Source organism: Gorilla gorilla, chromosome 2 (assembly GCF_029281585.2).
Source record: "Gorilla gorilla gorilla isolate KB3781 chromosome 2, NHGRI_mGorGor1-v2.1_pri, whole genome shotgun sequence".
Classification (NCBI taxonomy): Eukaryota; Metazoa; Chordata; class Mammalia; order Primates; family Hominidae; genus Gorilla; species Gorilla gorilla.
In genome coordinates, this window is record NC_086017.1 from 58114300 (window position 1) to 58131168 (window position 16869).

General features: G+C 44.9%; 1 protein-coding gene across 2 annotated transcripts in view; it reads left to right on the forward strand.

The window, feature by feature from the left end:
* The first annotated feature begins 788 nt into the window (after window positions 1–788).
* ZNF589 (zinc finger protein 589) overlaps window positions 789–16869 on the forward strand; it is a 30999-nt gene continuing 14918 nt past the window's right edge. The window contains exons 1-3 of one of the 2 annotated variants that reach the window (XM_019024107.3): window positions 789–998; window positions 7441–7493; window positions 10980–11106. In XM_019024107.3, the coding sequence (XP_018879652.1) occupies window positions 956–998; window positions 7441–7493; window positions 10980–11106 (223 nt within the window). In that variant the 5' untranslated portion in view covers window positions 789–955. The remainder of the gene's footprint in view (window positions 999–7440; window positions 7494–10979; window positions 11107–16869) is intronic. The other variant, XM_019024108.3, reaches the window with a different exon arrangement.

Consider the following 16869-nt stretch of genomic DNA (forward strand, 5'->3'; position numbering starts at 1 on the left):
GGGATTAGTTTGATCAGATGTGTCATTTATGTGGCAGCCAAAAACCTGGCCCTCCCACCCTAGCTTTTTAATATGCAAATATAGGGCTCCATGAAGTTCTACACACGTGGGAATATGTGGGGGGTGGCCATGTTGCCAGGCACATGTCAGGGCAAAGAAGAGGACGGCGGGAATCGCCATGTTTGGGTGCATCCAGTTTCTAATGGCCTGCATTTCCATATCAAAGCTTGCCATCCTGCTCTAGGAGCCCAGGCTTTCCTGCTAGACAAGAAACCTTTCTGGAGCTGCTTTAAAAGAAACAAAAACTTCCCAAGGACCCCTTTCCTTCTCTATCTGCTTAAAATAATTTCTTAATAACTCCTATAACATCATAATTTCCTTAGGTATAATTTTGCAAAGGCGGTTTCAAAAGCTCTTTGGGGTCCTCAGTAATTTTTAAGAGTGTAAAAGGATTTTAACAACAAAAAGTTTGCGAACCACTGTCCTTGAGAAGCTCTCCATGGATGCGCATGAGTCTGTCCAATTGGAGTCCTGGTGTATTTCTACATTAGATACCACACAGCAGTGAACACACAATGAACAGGTCAACACGTGTCATTATAGAACTGCGCAAAAGAGCTAGTAGCAGGCATTGTAAGTGTATTTATATAATGTTTACAACCATGGAAGACAACACTATATTTTGCTTATGGGTACCTGTGGTAAACACAACCCCAAATATTGCGGCCGAGGGGGACCTAGAAGGTCAAAGTGCGCCTCAGAATTTTCTCTCGCCCTGCACAAGCCGCATTCCGCCCCGAGAACTACGCTTCCCGGCAGGCTGCGCGCCGCGCGGTGACGCACTTCACCCAGTCCTGCTTCTTTCTTCTGGCGCCGCCAGTGGCCCGCGGTGCGCATTTTAATCCGTTTCACACACGGCGCTGCTACCTCGTTTGCTTCGTGCGTGCGTGCGCAGATGTGGGCCCCGCGGGAGCAGCTCCTGGGCTGGGCTACGGAAGGTGAGTCGGGGCCGCGAGACCGCCTCCCCCATTCGGTGCTCCAGCCGCAGGCGCCGCGCAGGCGTCGGCCGTATCCACCAGGGATGCGCATCCACCAGGGATGCGCGTGGGGTGCGAGCTGTGTGAGGCGCTGACTACCCCTACAGCGGCTCTTACTCCCCTGGGGGGCCAGGTTCCTCCCTAGGTGTCCCGTACAGTCTCCACGGTGCTCACTCCACGACTCTTCACCGGGCATCCTGCACTTGTGCACTCCGGCAGTCACTGGCCATAAATGGCTGCTGAGCATTTGAGATGTGTAGAGTGCAACTGAAGAATAGCATTTTATATTATTATATTATATCATATTTATTTTGAGACGGAGTCTCGCTCTGTCGCCCAGGCTGGAGTGCAGTGGCGCGATCTCCGTTCACTGCAATCTCCGTCTCCCGGGTTCAAGCAGTTCTCTGCCTCAGCCTGCCGAGCAGCTGGGATTACAGGCGCCCTCCACCACGCCTGGCTAATTTTTGTATTTTTAGTAGAGACGGGGATTTCACCATGTTAGCCAGGCTGGTTTTGAACTCCAGACCTCGTGATCCGCCCACCTCGGCCTCCCAAAGTGCTGGGATTACAGGCGTGAGCCACCGCGCCCGGAGTATATTATATTTTTATATTTTTTGAGTCGGTCTGGAGTGCAGTGGCGGGATCTAGGCTCACTGCAGCCTCCGCTTTCCCAGGCTCAAGTGATTCTCGTGCCTCAGCTTCCGGAGTAGCTGGGATTACAGGCGGCGCCTCACCACCCCGGCTGTTGTATTTTTAGTAGAGAGGGGATTTCGCCATATTTGTCAGTCTGGTCTCGAACTCCTGGCCTCAAGCAATCCACCCACCTTGGCCTCCCACAATGTTGGGATTACAGGTGTTAGCCACCCCACCTGGCCCAAAAGACTTTTTTTTGGAGACAGAGTCTTGCTCTGTAGCCCAGGCTGGAGTGCAGTGGGCAATCTCCGCTCACTGCAACCTCTCCCTCCCAGGTTCCAGCGATTCTCCTGCCTCAGCCTACCAAGCAGCTGGAATTACAGGGACACACCACCACGCCCGGCTATTTTTTTGTATTTTTAGTAGAGACGGGGTTTCATCATGTTGGCCAGGCTGGTCTCGAACTCCTGACCCCAGATGATCCACCTGCCTCGGCCTCCCAAAGTGTTTGGGATTACAGGTGTGAGCTACCACGCCCGGCCCCAAATGACTTTGGATGTAACAACAGGAACAGTCTAGAACAGGGCTGGGCAAACTTTTTTCTGTTTGGTTTTTTTAGAAACAGGGTCTCCCTATGTTGCCCAGGCTGGTCTCCAACTCCTGGGCTCGAGGGATCCTCCCGCGTCGGTCTCCCAAAGTGCTAGGATTATAGGCGTGAGCCACTGCACCTGGTCTTGCAAACATTTTCTTTTAGGGGCCAGGTGGTAAATGTTTCAGGCTTTGTAGGCCACACGGTCTTTGTTACGACTAGTGGTCTGCTGTTGTGTGAAAGCAGCCAAAGACCATAGGTAAACGAATGAGCATTGCCGTGTTCCAATAAAACTTTCTTTATAGACATTGAAATTTGAATTTCGGCTGAGTGCAGTGGCTCACGCCTGTAATCCCAGCACTTTGGGAGGCCAAGGCAGGAGGATCCCTTGAGCCCAGGAGTTCAAGACCAGCCTGGTCAACATGGCAACACCCCATCTCTACTTTAAAAATAAAATAAAATAAAATAAAATAAGCTGGGTGTGGTGCCGTACACCTGTAATCCCAGCTACTCTGAGGCTGAGGCGCAAGAATTGCTTGAACCTTGGAGGCAGAGGTTTCAGTGAGCCGAGATCGCATGACTGCACTCCAGCTTGGGTAACAGAATGAGACTGTCTAAAAAAAAAAAAAAAAGAAATTTGAATTTCATATATAATTTTCATTATTATGAAATATTCTGTTTCTGATTTTTTTTCAGCCAATTAAAAATGTAAAAACGGGCCCAGCATGGTGGCTCATGCATGTAATCCCAGCACTTTGGAAGGCTGAGGCTAGGATCACTTGAGCCCAGAAGTTTGAGACCAGCCTGGGCAACATAGTGAGACTTCATCTTTGTGTTAAAATTTTTTTTTTCTTAAGTAAAGACTATTCTTAGCCTTTGGGTGGTATAACAACAGGTGGCAGGCTGGATTTGGCTTGTGTATAGTTTGCCAAGCCATTGTTCAGCATGTAGCTGTTTGTCCTGTGTGGGAGCCCTTGTGCCTCCTTCCATCCACTCTTTGAGGGTGGTGGGCTTTGTCTCTGCCTACTGTGCCAAGACCAGTTCAATTGGATAGTAAAGCTAAAGAAAGTAAAGACAATGGACCGGGCATGGTGACTCACGTTTGTAATCACAGCACTTTGGGAGGCTGAGGCGGGTAGATCACCTGAGGTCAGGAGTTCGAGACCAGCCTGGCCAACGTAGTGAACCTCTGTCTCTACTAAAAATACAAAAATAGCTGGGCTTGGTGGTGCGTGCTTGTAATCCCAGCTACTCAGAAAGCTGAGGCAGGAGGTGGAGGTTGCAGTGAGCTTAGATCGCGCCACTGTATTCTAGCCTGGGCACCAAGAGTGAAAGTCTGTCTCAAAAAAAAAAAAAGACAGTAACACTAAGTTGAACTTTAGAAGGAGAATAACTTTTCCCTCTTGTCATGAGTGGCAAAGAAGATGTTTTGTGGTCACAGAGCTAGAAAGGTTCTTTGACTTGCCTAAGTGCTTCCCCGATGTGTCCAACATGGGCGGAGGCACCTCGTGAGGTCCTGGAGTGTGCCTGTGATTCAGCACCTGTTCCCTTTTTGGAGGACTTATTTGCCTCTCTGAAGGATTTGCCTGTGAGTGGTCTCATGCTGGGGAGAGGCACCTAAGGAGTCAGGGCAGAGTCAGGACTCAGGAGGTAGGATCCGTTAGTTCAGCTGTGTGAGGTTACTCTGTGTCCCTCATTTTTTTCCCACCTGCTCAGTGGGATCAGAACCACCTATCCCTCTGGAAGGGAGAGGCTTAGATGGTCTTTTTTGCTGAAAAGACTGAGGAGCTGCCTCCTTGCCTTGTGCTTTGCTCAGATGTAGCCACTGGGAGTGGCCAAATAATGGTACTCAGTTTTTCTTCTTCTAAAACTTTAGAACTTGAAATAGTAAGATTGCTTTGTTTTCCTCCTGAGTTTAGTCAGGAAAACAGTAACTTGGAAAATTACCCCAGACAGTTATCAAACAAGACTATAATTTTATATATATTTTTTAATTTTAAAATGCTGCTCCATTTACACAAAAATGTGCAGTTCTGGATAGATACATAGTGTAGGCACATATTATGGGGCCAGGATGATGGTTTTCTAGGGCATGCAAGAGGAGAAATTGTATATATGTCTTTATTAAATCACTTGACACATTCTCATCACTTAGTACAAAAGCCAGAGTTGTTGTTGGGGTCTGTTTAGAGTGTTTTCCAGGGGTGATGATTTCAGCAGGGGTGATGTCATTACCACATTTAGGGCCTTTTTTTTTTTCTTGCAAACCCAAGGACAAGGCTACCCTTAGCCTAATTCCCCACAGTAACTGCACTATTACTCTGGGGAGCTCAAAAATAGATGGGACGGATTTTAAGCTTTTTTTTTTTTTCTTTGAGATGGAGTTTTTTACTCTCGTTGCCCAGGCTGGAGTGCAGTGGCACCATCTCAGCCCACTGGAACCTCCACCTCCCGGGTTCAGGTGATTCTCCTGCCTCAGCCTCCCGAGAAGCTGGGATTACAGGCATGCGCCACCACACCTGGCTAATTTTTGCGTTTTTGGTAGAGACGGGGTTTCACCATGTTGGCCAGGCTGGTCTCGAACTACTTACTGCCCACCTTGGCCTCCCGAAGTGCTGGGATTATGGGCTTGAGCCACTGCGCCCAGCCATTATAAGCTTATATGTATCTTTTCGGAGACAGGGTTTCCCCGGCTCTGTCACTGAGGCTGGAGTATATGGTGTGATCTCTCACTTCATTGCAACATTTGCCTCTGGGGCTCAAATGATCCTGCCACTTCAGCCTCCCAAGTAGCTGGGGCTACAGGTGTACACCACCACGCCTGCCTAATTTTTTTATTTTTTGTAGAGATAGGGTTCACCATTGCCCAGGTTGATCTCGAACTTCTGGGCTTAAGCAATCAGCCCACCTCGGCCACCTAACATGCTGGGATTACAGGCATGAGGCACTGTGCAGAGCCTGGACAGCTTCTATGTATCTTATAAACACATATGCCTGGAATAAAGGGTGTCAAGGAGGAAGCTTCAGACTGCTGCTAAGACCCTCCTCCCCCCGAGAGGCACTCCCTTCCCCAGACTCTGTCCCTTCTACAAAGGCACAGGTCACAGGTTAGAAATATGACATCCCAGTTCCTTTTCTGAACTTTCAGAATCAGTGACACCCAAGGATCAGAAAAACATTCTTCTTTCCCGTCAGCAAAGATATGGAAGGGAAGGCTGGGCGCGGTGGCTCACGCCTGTAATCCCAGCATTTGGGAGGCCGAGGCAGGCAGATCACCTGAGGTCAGGAGTTCGAGACCAGCCTGGCCAACATGGTGAAACCCTGTCTCTACCAAAAATACGAAAATTAGCCGGGCATGGTGGCAGGTGCCTGTAATCCCAGCTACTCGGGAGGCTGATGCAGGAGAATTGCTTGAACCCAGGAGGCGGAGGTTGCAGTGAGCCGAGATCGTGCCATTGACCTCCAGCCTGGGTGACAGAGTGAGACTCTGTCTCAAAAAAAAAAAAACAAAGATATGGCAGGGAAAGCTTGAGCTTCCCTCCAGAGATGTTAAAATCTTACCTTTTAAAATTCCACAATAGGCCAGGCATCGTGGGTCATGCCTATAATCCCAGCACTTTGAGAGGCCAATGTGGGCAGATCACTTAAGGTCAGGAGTTCGAGACCAGCCTAGCCAGCATGGTGAAACCCCCATCTCTACAAAAAATACAAAAATTAGCTGGGCGTGGTGGTGCATGCCTGTAATCCCAGGGAAGTTGAGGTGGGAGGATCACTTGAGCCCAGGAGGTGGAGATTATAATGAGCAGAGATTGTGCCACTGCATTCCAGCCTGGGCAACAGTGAGACCCTATCTCAATCAATCAATCAGTCAATCAGTTCCACAATAATTTGAAGAGGAATGAGAGTCTGACAAGCTGCGCTTTAGAAATGCTGTTGTAATGGTCTTTAATACTTTTTTCTCCTTTTACTCATGCTCTTTTTTAAAATAAGGAATAACATTGACAAGTTTTTAAAACAATATAATAATTATTATTTTTATTATTAGAGATGTGGGTCTCATTGTCACCCAGGCTGGTCTTGAAGCCCTGGATTCAAGTGATCCTCCCACCTCAGCCTCCCAAAGTGTTAGGATTACAGGCGTAAGCCACTGAAACCGGTCTGACACATTTTTAAAAAATACATTTTCATTAAATCACAGACTTCTGTTTCTGTGTTTAACATTTTCTTTTTTTTTTCTTGAGACGGAGTCTCATTCTGTCGCCCAGGCCGGAGTGCAGTGGTGCGATCTCGGCTCACTGCAAGCTCTGCCTCCTGGATTCATGCCATTCTCCTGCCTCAGCCTCCTGAGTAGCTGGGACTACAGGCGCCCGCCACCACACCCAGCTAATTTTTTGTATTTTCAGTAGAGACGGGGGTTTCACTGTGTTAGCCAGGATGGTCTCGATCTCCTGACCTTGTGATCGGCCTGCCTCGGCCTCCCAAAGTGCTGGGATTACAGGCGTGAGCCACTGTGCCTGGCCTAACATTTTCATAAACTATTTTCGAGATGGAGTTTTGCTGTTGCCCAGGCTGGAGTGCAGTGGCGTGATCTCTGCTCACTGCAACCTTTGCCCCCTGGGTTCAAGCGATTCTCCTGCCACAGCCTCCTGAGTAGCTGGGATTATAGGCGTGCACTACCATGCCTGGCTAATTTTTTTATTTTTAGTGGAGTTGGGGTTTCTTTGTCATGTTGGTCAGACTGGCCTCAAACTCCCGACCTCAAGTCATCTGCCTGCCTCGGCCTCCCAAAGTTCTGGGATTATAGGTGTGTGCCACTGTGCTCAGTCCATTTTTCATAAATTAAAAAAAAAAAACGTGTAACTGGAGTCACATAACACATGGGGGGAAATGATGCCTTGTCTCAACAGTTTTGCTAATTTTTAGGGTAGAAAGATGATGAGTGCTTAGAGTTTACCTTACTACATTTAATTAAGATCAGTGTTTCTGTAAAAACGTAATAGGGAAGTGGTGCAGAGCATAGAGAAGTTGACTCAAGCATAAGGCAGGAGGTGAGAGGAGCTCGGGGTCTGGGTCAGCTGAGAAGGCTCAGGTGGCCACAGCCAAGGCTCAGAGGGCTCTTGGGGATCCTCATGATGGGCCTGGTAGGGCTGGCTTCTCAAGGTTGCTTCTTTCTTTCCCCAGCTCTGCCTGCCAAGGATTCTGCCTGGCCCTGGGAAGAGAAGCCTAGATATCTGGTGAGTTGGGCCCACCCTTCTCTTTTCTGAAATGCTGGCTCATTTCTCAGAGAATGGGCTCATCTCTCTTTCTTGGGAAGGGAGGAAGTGATTAACATTTAAGTGGTTTATGCCTTGTGTTAGCCATTGTTCTAGGCATATTATAATGGTTTTTGCATTTAGTCTTTCTGTTTTTTGAGCTTATACAAAAACATGACCAAGTTTAATTTTAATTCAGAGTATTCTAAAATATAATGGTAACTTTTTATAAAAACCTTGGGTTATTAAGATCCTAAAATTCACTATTAAAGTTCCCTACATCAACATTTGCACAAATAATTATAACACTTTAATTGTATCTAATAGTCTGATCTTGTACATTGGACCTCTTTTTCACATTTTGTTTTAGAAAACAAAGATGCAAAAGTAGAAAAAGAGTTAATGAACTCTTCTGTATCCATCATCCCACTTCAGCAGTTATCAACTCATGGCCAATTTTATTCCATCTCCGTTCCCACTGGATTAAAGAAAATCCAAGGCATCATACCATTTAATCCATAAATATTTCAGTCCTGTGTTTAAATCATTAACAGCTGTAGGAGATAGGTGGTGACGTCCCCATTTGCGAGATGAGATCATCTGGCTTAGAGGGATTACATGATTTATGCACAGGGACACGTGGATGGCCAAATGGTAGAGTCAGGAATTAAATCCAGATTTCTCTGATCTCAAACCATGAATTTTCTGTGATGCCTTCTTGACTGTTTTTTTCTCCTAGAAAACTACCCAATGATAAAAGAACACACTTTCCAACTCTACGAAATGGGGTTATGTTTTGGATGAAGAGCCTCATAGAGTTCACCCCCTTGTTCTGATGTTGCATATCCCTCTCCCCCAACCCCTGTGATCTTTGCTATACCAGAAATTTAATTTATTGGTTTCTGGGCACAGGACTGTGTGAAATTCTGGGAGCTAGCCAAATAGAGTTGTTAAATTCACTGTCCTCATTCTCAAAGATCCAAGATTCTTTAGGAAATGATGCATAGAGACAGGAAATAATGACGCTGGTAATAGTTAGGATGAAGACAGCTAAAACTGTAAAATAGTACATGGAAAGACTAAGTGTTAGCCTGTAGCTGTTAAAACAATGCACAGCCACAAAGAATGGTCTTAGGTTTGGATTGATAATCAAATTCATGGTATGCAATGTACTTTAACCCTGCATTAAATTCGCGTAGCTTCATGAAGGGATAGAGTATAGGAGACATAGTAGGCACACCATTCTTCTCAGGAGGTTTTGTACCAGTTTCTGGGGCAGCTTCCAGGCCATAGGGGCCAAGCTTGATTGATACAGATGAGGGTGACTTGGGAGCAAATTACTTCATTATCAGGGAAGCAGCTGCCTTTATCCTTTATTTTCCCATATTCCCTTCTCTGCCCCAACCTTTTTTTTTTTTTCTTTTTTTTTTGAGACAGAGTTTTGCTCTTGTCACCCAGGCTGGAGTGCAATGGCACGATCTCGGCTCACTGCAACCTCCACCTCCTGGATTCAAGCGATTCTCCTGCCTCAGCCTCCTGAGTAGCTGGGATTACAGGCACCCACCACCACGCACAGCTAATTTTTGTATTTTTAGTAGAAACGGGGTTTCACCATGTTAGCCAGGCTGGTCTTGAACTCCTGACCTCAGGTGATCTGCCTGCCTCGGCCTCCCAAAGTGCTGGGATTATAGGCATGAGCCACTGCGCCCGGCCCATCTTATGTTTTCATGCGCTTCAGAGTAAGTTGCAGATCTCAATACATTTCACCTCTAAATACTTCAGCATGCATATTATTAAGTAGAATTCAATATCGTTTCTGATTTTTTTCTGAGGTAAAATGTACATACAGTGAAATGCACAAATTTTGAGTTTACCTTTTGAGTTCAGCACTTCTCCAGCTATTTGTTAGGCATTCACATAGCTTCCTTTTTTTGATGTGTCTGTTCAAAGTTTTGACACATTTAAAACAATTTATGATTGACATATAATGTTTGTACCTTTTTATGGGGTACAATGTGATGTTTTCACACATTTATACATTGCGTAATGATCAAATCGGGGTAATTAGCATATCCATCACCTTAAACGTTTATCGTTTCTTTGTAATGAGAACATTCAAAAGCCTCTTTTCTAGCTATTTTGAAATATACAATTCTGGCTGGGAACAGTGGCTCACACCTGTAAAGCCAGCACTTTGGGAGGCCAAGATGGGCAAATCACCTGAGGTCAGTAGTTCGAGACCAACCTGGCCAACATGGTGAAAACCCATCACTACTAAAAATACAAAAATTAACTGGGCATGGTGGCGGGTGCCTGTAATCCCAGTTACTCAGGAGGCTGAGGCAGGAGAATTACTTGAGCTTGGGAGGTGGAGGTTGCAGTGAGCCAAGATCGAGCCACTGCACTCCAGCCCAGGTGACAGAGTAAGACTCCATTTCAAAAAAAAAAAAAAATACAATTTATTATTGTTAACTCTAAGCTTCCTGCTTTGCAATAGAACGCCAGAACTTATTCATCCTGTATAATGTAGTTCTGTATCTATTGACCAGACTCTCTCCTGCTTTCCTCTCCCCTCTCCTCTCCATCCTCTGGTAACTACTATTTTACTCTATACTTTCTTTTTTTTTTTTTTTTTTTTTTATTAAATAGAGACGGGTCTCACTATGTTGCCCAGGCTGGTCTCAAACTCCTGGACTCAAGCAGTCCTCCCCTCTTGGACTCTCAAAGTGCTGGGATTACATGTGTGAGCCATTGCACTTGGCCTACTCTCTGCTTCTTTGAGAACAACTTTTTTTTTTTTTTTGAGACAGAATCTCCCTCTGTTGCCCACGCTGGAGTACAGTGATACGATCTTGGCTCACTGCAATCTCTGTCTCCTGGGTTCAAGTGATTCTCCTGCTTCAGCCTCCTGAGAAGCTGGGATTACAAGCGTGCGACACCACGCCCGGCTAATTTTTGTATTTTTATTAGAGACTTGGTTTCATCGTGTTGGCCAGGCTGGTCTCGAACTCCTGACCTCAGGTGATCCGCCCTCCTCGGCCTCCCGAAGTGCTGGGATTACAGGCGTGAGCCACCACACCTGGCCCATCTTTTGTCTTATATTTGTTTTGTGAATATTTTGTTCTAGCCTAGAGCCTGCCTATTTGTTTTCTTAACGTCTTTTGATGAGCAGGAGTTTTAAAATTTTGATGAAGTTTGTTAAAACTATAAAATGGTTTTTTAAATATGAAATTTTTGTGTTTTTAGTGGAGACGGGGTTTCACCATGTTGGCCAGGCTGGTCTCAAGCTCTTGACCTCAAGATAACCTCCCACCTCGGCCTCCCAAAGTGCTGGGATTGCAGGTGTGAGCCACTGTGCCCGGCCTAGATCAATTTCTTATGTAGCTAGATTCTCCAAGACCACCAGTTCCATTCTCCCTGTGAATCTTAATGGTGACTTGATGAATATGAATTTATCGGTTGATTTAGGGACCAGTGACTTTCGAGGATGTGGCTGTGCTTTTCACTGAGGCAGAGTGGAAGAGACTGAGCCTTGAGCAGAGGAACCTATACAAAGAAGTGATGCTGGAAAATCTCGGGAATCTGGTCTCGTTGGGTAAGGACATGTTCTCTTCCTTCATTTTTCCATTCAAGTATTTACTGACCATATTCAGTGTGCCAGCCAATGTTTTAATCTCTTAGAACATATCAGTGAATAGAATAATAAAGCATTTCTTCTCTCGTGGAGCTTATATTCTAGTATAGGTAGACTGACAATATACAATAAGCAGCATATATAGGTAAATTATATATGTCAAAGGATAATAAGTGCTACATAGCTAAAAAAAATATATGTATAAGATATATATAAATATAAGTAGAGCAGATTAAGGGAGATCTGAAGTGCCGGGTGTGGAGGCAACTGGCTGAACTTTTAAATTGCATGATCAAGGTAGGCCTCTATGAGGAAGTACATTTGAGCAAAGGCTTGAAGGGGGTGAGGAGGTTGGATATGTGGGTCAGGTGGGAAACTGCTGCAGACAAGGGGAAAGCAGTGCCAAGGCCCTGGAGGCAGGAGCATATCTAGTCCTTTGGAGGAAAAGCAAGGAGGCCAAGGTGGTTGGAGTACAGAGAACAAGGAGGAGAATAGTAAGAGATGCCTTCTATGAACTAGAAGTTGGAAATGTTTAACGTTTAAGGTATAAATCTGTCAGTTTGATGTTTTATAGATTACTGGATATCATACATCATGTTTTTATTCACTTATTTAAAAAGTAAAACTGATTACTAGGTTAGCAAATACAAAATTATTCTGGATATTCCTGAGTTCTTGATGAGAGTCAGATTTTCAAAGTTCCTCACATTTCTCTCAGCATCTTTCTCAAGGTTTGTCTTCATGTGGCATAGCTATGAATTAAATAGTTCTGATTTGTTCTCTTTGCATCTGCTTAGACCTATTTTGTACTGCTTTAATCTAATTTGAATTGGCCTCATTTCAATCCTAGTTGCCTATTTCTGTTTCAGTGTAGATTCATCCATTTAAGTTAGCTTTCAATTGGCCAATCTGATTTGGTCTTGTTTCATCTGGTCTTGTTACTCTCTATCTTTATGCTCATACATTTTGTTGATTCTGAAGAATATGTTAAAATTGCCTTAAAATAATCTGATTCAAATTAATCTTGACCCTGAAACTTTGGATCTCACTGTATCCATTTCAGGTGTTAAACTGTTTTCATCCTTGATCCATCTTTCCCTTTCTCTCTACATCACTTTTTCTCTTATTGCTGAATTATTTAAAGCAAATCTCAAATATCATGACATACCACTCCTTTATATCACAGTGCAACTCCAATAAATAAGGACATTTTATTTTATTTTATTTTTTTTGAGATGGAGTTTCATTCTCATTGCCCAAGCTGGAGTGCAGTGGTGCGATCTTGGCTCACTGCAACCTTTACCTTCTGGGTTCAAGCGATTCTCCTGCCTCAGCCTCCCGAGTAGCTGGGATTACAGGCGCACACCACCACAGCCGGCTAATTTTTTGTATTTTTAGTAGAAACGGGGTTTCACCATGTTAGCCAGTCTGGTCTCGAACTCCTGACCTCAGGTGATCTGCCCGCCTCAGCCTCCCAAAGTGTTGGGATTACAGGTATGAGCCACTGTGCCTGGCTTCACATTTTCTTATATAACCACAGTATCATGATCAGAACTCATAAAGTTATCAGTAGCGCTTCAGTATCATCCAACACCTAGTCCATGTTCAAATTTACCTGATCATCTCAAAAAAGTTTTTTTGCAAATTTGAATCGGGATTCAGATGAGATCCACACATTCCATCTTCTAAAAACTTTTCTTAATTTATATCAATTCCTTCTCTCTGTCCTTGTTTTTTTTCTTCCTTGTAGCCCACAGATCTGTTTGTAATGTTCTGACTCTAGAATATAAATCTATTTTAGATAATATCATAATTTTTGCATGGTAGGTTGTAAATCAAGAGAAAATAGTTTTGAGCTTTACCAAGAGGTGTTCACCAATATGAAAAAAAAATACATCACTCATGGCAGTGCTGGTTGTGGTGTTTGAGTAACCGCTTGCATAGCACACTTAGGTCTGTCACCACTAGAACACATGTAGTCATCAATAAGGCATATCCATGTGTGTCTGCATTTGTAGCTATCATGTCCACAGTGATCTTCCTGTAAGCACTTGATTGCTCTGTTATGTCTCATAATGTAGCCTTGTCAAGAGATTACATATTGAAATGAATATTTTTATTGTAAATTACTTTCTTTTTTTCTTTTTTTTTGAGACGGAGTTTTGCTCTTGTTGCCCAGGCTGGAGTGCAATGGTGCAATCTCGGCTCACTGCAACCTCTGCCTCCCTGGTTCAAGTGATTCTCCTGCCTCAGCCTCCTGAGTAGCTGGGATTACAGGCACGTGCCGCCACGCCCAGCAAATTTTTTTATTTTTAGTGGAGACAGGATTTCACCATGTTGGTCAGGCTGGTCTCAAACTACTGACCTCAGATGATCCACCTGCCTCGGCCTCCCAAAGTGTTGGGATTATAGGCGTGAGCCGCCACGCCCGGCTCCTTTCTTTTTTATGTTTCGGATAGGGCATTACATTATTAAAACATTCTGCAGCTGGGTGCGGTGGCTCATGCCTGTAATCCCAGCACTTTGGGAGGCCAAGGTGGGCAGATCACGAGGTCAGGAGTTCAAGACAAGCCTGGCCAACATGGTGTAACCTTGCCTCTACTAAAAATACAAAACAAAAACAAAAACCAAAAAACAGCCCGGCATGGTGATGTGCACCTGTAATCCCAGCTACGCAGGAGGCTGAGGGAGGAGAATTGCTTGAACCCAGGAGGCAGAGGTTGCAGTGAGCTGAAATTGCGCCACTGCACTCCAACCTGGGCAACAGAGCAAGACTCCATCTTGGAGAGAAAAAAAACACAAAACATTATGAGTACATTTAATTAAATATGAATTTTGTTTCAGGACAGTAAGTGAGATGTTACAAAATATAGGTTATAAAAAGGAGGCTTTTGTTCTGACAGTATTAGAGAACATCTTCTGCCTAACCCTCTAGTCCTTTTTTAATTAACTTGGCTCCTATCACTCATTTACTCAAAAGTATGTATTGACTATTAAACACTGGGTCTAGTTCTGCATTCTTAGAATATACCAGTGATATGTATGGGAGAAGGGTGCTGTAGACATAGAAACCAGCCAGTGTACATCATCAGGAGGGGAGGACAGTGTGGCTCAGATGGAGCAAATGAAGGCTGGAGAATAGGTTGAGTCAAAGAAGCAGTAGGTGGAACCCAGTGGGCCCTCTAAGCAGCTTGGCTTTTACTCTGAACATTATGGACTTTCTTTTTTTTAAGTTGAAGGGTCTTGTTTATTAGAAATGTAGAATAAAGAAGGAAGAGGCTGGGCATGGTGGCTCACACTTGTAATCCCAGCACACTGGGAGGCCGAGGGAGGCGGATCATGAGGTCAGGATTTCGAGACCGGCATGACCAACATGGTGAAACCCTGTCCCTACTAAAAATACAAGTTAGCTGGGCGAGGTGGCACGTGCCTGTAATCCCAGCTACTCAGGAGGCTGAGGCAGGAGAATCACTTGAACTTGGGAGGCGGAAGTTGCAATGAGTCAAGATTGCACCACTGCACTCCAGCCTGGGTGACAGAGCAAGACTATGTCTAAAAAAAAATAAAAAGGCCAGGCGCGGTGGCTCACACCTGTAATCCTTGCTCTTTGGGAGGCTGAGGCGGGTGGATTGCCTGAGCTCAGTTCGAGACCAGCCTGGGCAACATGGTGAAACCCCGTCACTACTAAAAATACAAAAATTAGCTGGGCATGGTGGCACACGCCTGTAGTCCCAGCTACTTGAGAGGCTGAGGCAAAAGAGTTGCTTGAACCTGGGAAGCAGAGGTTGCAGTGAACCAGGATCACGCCACTGCACTGCAGCCTGGGCAACAGAGACTCTGTCTCAAAAAAATAAATAAATAAAATAAAATAAGAGAAAGAATTGGCTTTAGTCACTCACTCCCATTCCATTCTTCTGTTCCTGCTTCTAGGGCAGAACTCTGTGGTTCCAGGGCTTAGTTTCTTTTGGATGGATGGGGGTCCAGTTGGCTTTAATATTTATTTATTTATTTTAAATTTTTTTGAGACAGAGTCTTGTTCTGTCACCCAGGCTAGAGTGTGATGGTGTGATCCCAGCTCACTGCAACCTCCGCCTCCTGGGTTCAAGTGATTGTCCTGCCTCAGCCTCCCGAGTAGCTGGGATTACAGGCACCCGCCACCACGCCCTGCTAATTTTTGTATCTTTAGTAGAGATGAGGTTTCGCCATATTCGCCAGGCTGGTCTTGAACTCCTGACCTCATGTGACCCACCCACCTTGGCCTCCCAAAGTGCTGGGATTACAGGCATGAGCCACTGTGCCCGGCCTTTTTTTTTTTTTTTTTTTTTGGAGACAGAGTTTCACTCTTGTGGCCCAGGCTGGAGTGCAATGGTGGGATCTCGGCTCACTGCAACCTCCACCTCCTGGAATTGAAGCAATTCTCCTGCCTCAGCCTCCTGAGTAGCTGGGATTACAGGCCGGCGCCACCATGACCGATTAATTTTTGTATTTTTAGTAGAGACGGGGTTTCACCATGTTGGCCAGGCTGGTTTCGAACTCCTGATCTCAGGTGATCCCGCCCTCATTGTTCTCCCAAAGTGCTGGGATTACAAGCGTGAGTCACTGTGCTGGCCAGAAGAATTTTAACCAAACGTGTAGACCCATGGATTCATTCCATCCTATGCAGAGTCCTGGTCTTCCATATTTAATTAGCACAAATGCCATAAAACTGCCTTCCTACTATTTAGAAGTTCTCCCTGTGAACTATTCACTAAAGTTTCTTTACTATTCATTCCCTTGCCTGACGATTAAATAAACTCAAAATTTTTATTTATTTATTCACTTGTATTAAGTTCTGATGGTCTTTATTACCTGAATTTGGATTCTAAGCTCCATTATTATTATTATTATTATTATTATTATTATTATCCTTAATAATAAAAGACCCCATAATAAATATCACTCACTATGGGCCCAGCATTGCGCTTTGTGCTCTGTAGGGCTTTACATAAAGACCAAATTTAATGCTGGTATTATTTCATAGATCAGGAAATTGAAGTTTAGAAGGATTAGTAATTTTGTGTCCACAGTCATAAAGTAAAAAAAGACAAGACAGGGTTCAGGATGCCAAAATATGTGTTCCTAAATACTCTAAATACACCACAAATAACTCTGAACTTTTTAAAGGTGTATGTTCTATAAATAATGAGATCCTTGCTACTTTGACTAGGCCTTTGAAGAAAAGAAGCCAGTGAGAATTAAGCCCCCTGACATAGATGCAATACCTCTTGGGAAAGCTAACCACCTTTGGCCTTTGAACTATATCTAGGGCCAGGAGTGTTCCAGGCTTTGACTACTCTAGGCTTGCAAAGCTGCCATCCAGACATCCTGATCATCAGATTCCCAGACACCCAGCCCAACTGCTCCAACTCTCTCAGGACAGGAAGAGGGATGAGGACTAGCTAAGCTATGCTGCTCCAGAGAAGCTACTGAAACCAGGACCCCCATCCATCCAGAAGAAATGAAGCCCTGGAATCATAGAGTGCTGCCCTAGAATCAGGAATCGAAGAATGTGGTGGTGGGAGTGAGTGACTAAAGCCAAATAGGGCCGGGCGCCGTGGCTCACGCCTGTAATCCCAGCACTTTGGGAGGCCAACCAAGGCGGGCAGATTGCCTGAGCTCAGGACTTCAAGACTAGCCTGGGCAACATGGTGAACGCCGTCACAAAAAAGTTCCTGATGTTTCCCA